This window comes from Hylaeus volcanicus, unplaced genomic scaffold (genome assembly GCF_026283585.1).
Source record: "Hylaeus volcanicus isolate JK05 unplaced genomic scaffold, UHH_iyHylVolc1.0_haploid 29307, whole genome shotgun sequence".
Lineage (NCBI taxonomy): Eukaryota > Metazoa > Arthropoda > Insecta > Hymenoptera > Colletidae > Hylaeus > Hylaeus volcanicus.
The window spans coordinates 1-2,701 of NW_026531613.1; the positions used below are offsets into that span (position 1 = coordinate 1).

General features: G+C 42.8%; 1 protein-coding gene across 1 annotated transcript; it reads left to right on the forward strand.

Annotated features, from left to right (window-relative positions):
• The first annotated feature begins 25 nt into the window (after positions 1-25).
• On the forward strand, positions 26-2,695 carry LOC128882162 (uncharacterized). Its single transcript, XM_054133735.1, has one exon. It carries the CDS (start codon positions 258-260, stop codon positions 2,394-2,396), a length of 2,139 nt encoding a protein of 712 aa, XP_053989710.1. The 5' UTR covers positions 26-257; the 3' UTR covers positions 2,397-2,695.
• The last annotated feature ends 6 nt before the right edge of the window (positions 2,696-2,701 follow it).

Consider the following 2,701-nt stretch of genomic DNA (forward strand, 5'->3'; position numbering starts at 1 on the left):
TTAATAGTTAAGTCAGTATTTTATAAATATAGTAACATATAATAAATTCTACAAATTTTGGGGGCTCAGCTGGGATTGAACGAGCAGTGAGTACGAGCCGCGTAATCGTAAGAGTGAATTGTGTGGACTCCAAGAACTAACCAATCGTGTGGAATACCTCAAACTGTGAAGCCTGGATAAGAAGTGTTTTCTTTATATATATATAGTGTTGGAATTTGGGAATTGTGGAATCGAGTGGACTGTGTACGTGACGTGAAATGTGTACCAACAGGAGCCCAAGTGAATTCACGGTGGCACAGCTGAAAGATATGCTGAAAGTGAAAGGTCTAAATATGGCTGGAGTAAAGAGTGACCTAATCAATAGGCTCGTGATGAACGATCCGACGGGTGCGTGGATGGATGAGGCGGCGAGCCGCGATCCAAGCGCGACCGCGAGTGGAAATTCTGTCGCGGGTGCCATCGCGAGTGCAGACTCCGGCGTGGACGAGGCTCCCAGCGCGAATTCGCCAAGACCACGAAGTTCGCCAATTACGGACATCGATGCCAGAAGCATGGACATTCAGCGAAGGGAGCTAGAACTCGCTGAGCGCGAGATTCAATTATTGAGACGCGAGGTGGAAATGATGCGTGAAATGCAAAGACTAAACATAGGTGGAGTGTTCGTTCCCCAGAGTGCGCCCCACGTGGATCAACGTAGAGCAGTGGTGATAGACGAATCAATGAAGGCTATGCTGAGTTATTTGGAAGGAAACGGCGAAAATTTCGATATTTGGGAGAAGCAGCTGACACTGCTGCGGTCGACGTATAGGCTGGACGACAATGCGGCGAAATTATTAGTCGTTTCGCGACTAAAGAACAAAGCTCTCGAGTGGTTTCATTCAAAACCGGAGTATATAGAAATGCGAGTCGACGATATAGTGAGTGAGCTGAGAGACACTTTCGGTGATCGACAAAGTAAAATTTCAGCACGCAGAGAGTTTGAAGGGCGAACATGGAGAAAAGAGGAGACATTCGCAGAATATTTCCACCGAAAAACGATCCTGGCTAATCGTATCTCGATCGATGAAGGCGAGCTGATCGAATATTTAATAGACGGCATACCGGACCATTCATTGAGAAACCACGCGAAATTGCAGAAGTTTGTATCGAAGGCATCGCTTCTAGAAGGATTCAAGGGTGTTACGTTACCACCCGCTATCCAGAGAAGCTTACGAGCTAATGCAGAGGCGTACGGACAGAAAACTAGTGCTGCGCAATGTGGTGGAGCGGGAATGCAGCGATCCGATGGTCCGAATTATCGTGGAGGTGGTACGATATCGCGAGCATCTTACGAGTTCCGACGGCCAGAAAATAGTTGTCGAGGGGACAACGAGTTCCAGCGACGAGACAGCGATTTTCGACGACGAGATGATGGAGTTCAGCGGCGAGACGACGGGATGCAACGACGAGAAGCGCGGAATACGCCGCCGAAAAGGTGTTACAACTGCGGCGACCGCGAACATCTCTCCTTCGAGTGTCACCGAAGAAGTCAAGGAGCGAAGTGTTTTGAATGTGGAGAATTCGGACACGTTGCGAAGAACTGCCCAAGGAGAGTGACGCTTGCGACTGACGAAAGCCTAGCGGTACAGCAAGAATTCCGTAAAAAGTATGTTAAAAATGTTTGTATTTGCGAGCGCGAGGTAACCTCTCTAATTAATACCAGCCGCGATTATAAAAATGTAGCAGAACAATTACAGAAAAAAACAAAAATGTTACAAAGTACAGAAACTAAATTAAATAGCGTCTTAAGTAATTTAACTAAAAAGATTGAATCTTTAAAAGAACAAAATACTTCTTTATCAAATCAGAACCAACAGTTACAAGATTTGTGCACCTCTCAGAAGATATCTTTATCACGAACCGAAGAATCTAAAAATATTTTAAACACTGAAGTAGAGACTTTGAAAGGGAAACTTAAGAACACAGAGGAATCTTTACACAATGAAAAAGTAAATAGTGTGAAACTAAATGAAGTACTTGAAGAAGCTAAGTTGAAGATATGTGAAAATATTAAATGTATACAAAGTTTAAGGCATCGAAATAACTCATATGAAACTTCTATTGAAAATTGCAACACAAATTTAAAAGAAATCATCTTTCCTCATTTCGAAACTAAAGATAGTGAAAATAATTTAAATGATGCTACAACTATTGAACTTGTGCAATATCTTCGAACATTGTTACGTAAATTCAATAAAAAATATATTTTTAAAAAAAGAGAAGTTAAATCGCTAAATATTAGAATGGAAGAAATAAAATTAAAAGGACAACAATATCAGTCACTGATTTTCGAATTGGAAGAGAACGCAACAAGAACCAGACTTAAAATTCGCAGCAAAGTATTTTGGGCCATATGAAATAACTAAATTACTACGAAACGACCGGTATGTAGTGACGAAGGTTGGCGAACACGAGGGACCACGACAGACATCGACGGCGGCGGATTACATTAAACCCTGGATGACTGAAAGCAGTGACGAGCTGTGCAGTGATAGTGAAGTGGTGGACTAATAGAAACAAAAAAAAAAAGCGTGCGATATCTGAGGCCAGATATCCTTGTCAGGAGGGCCGAGTGTAGGAGTGGGAATGTGTGCGTGTGCGTGAGAGAGAAAGAGAGAGAGAGAGAGCGTTAGCTATAGGATAGGTATAAGGATATTGTAAC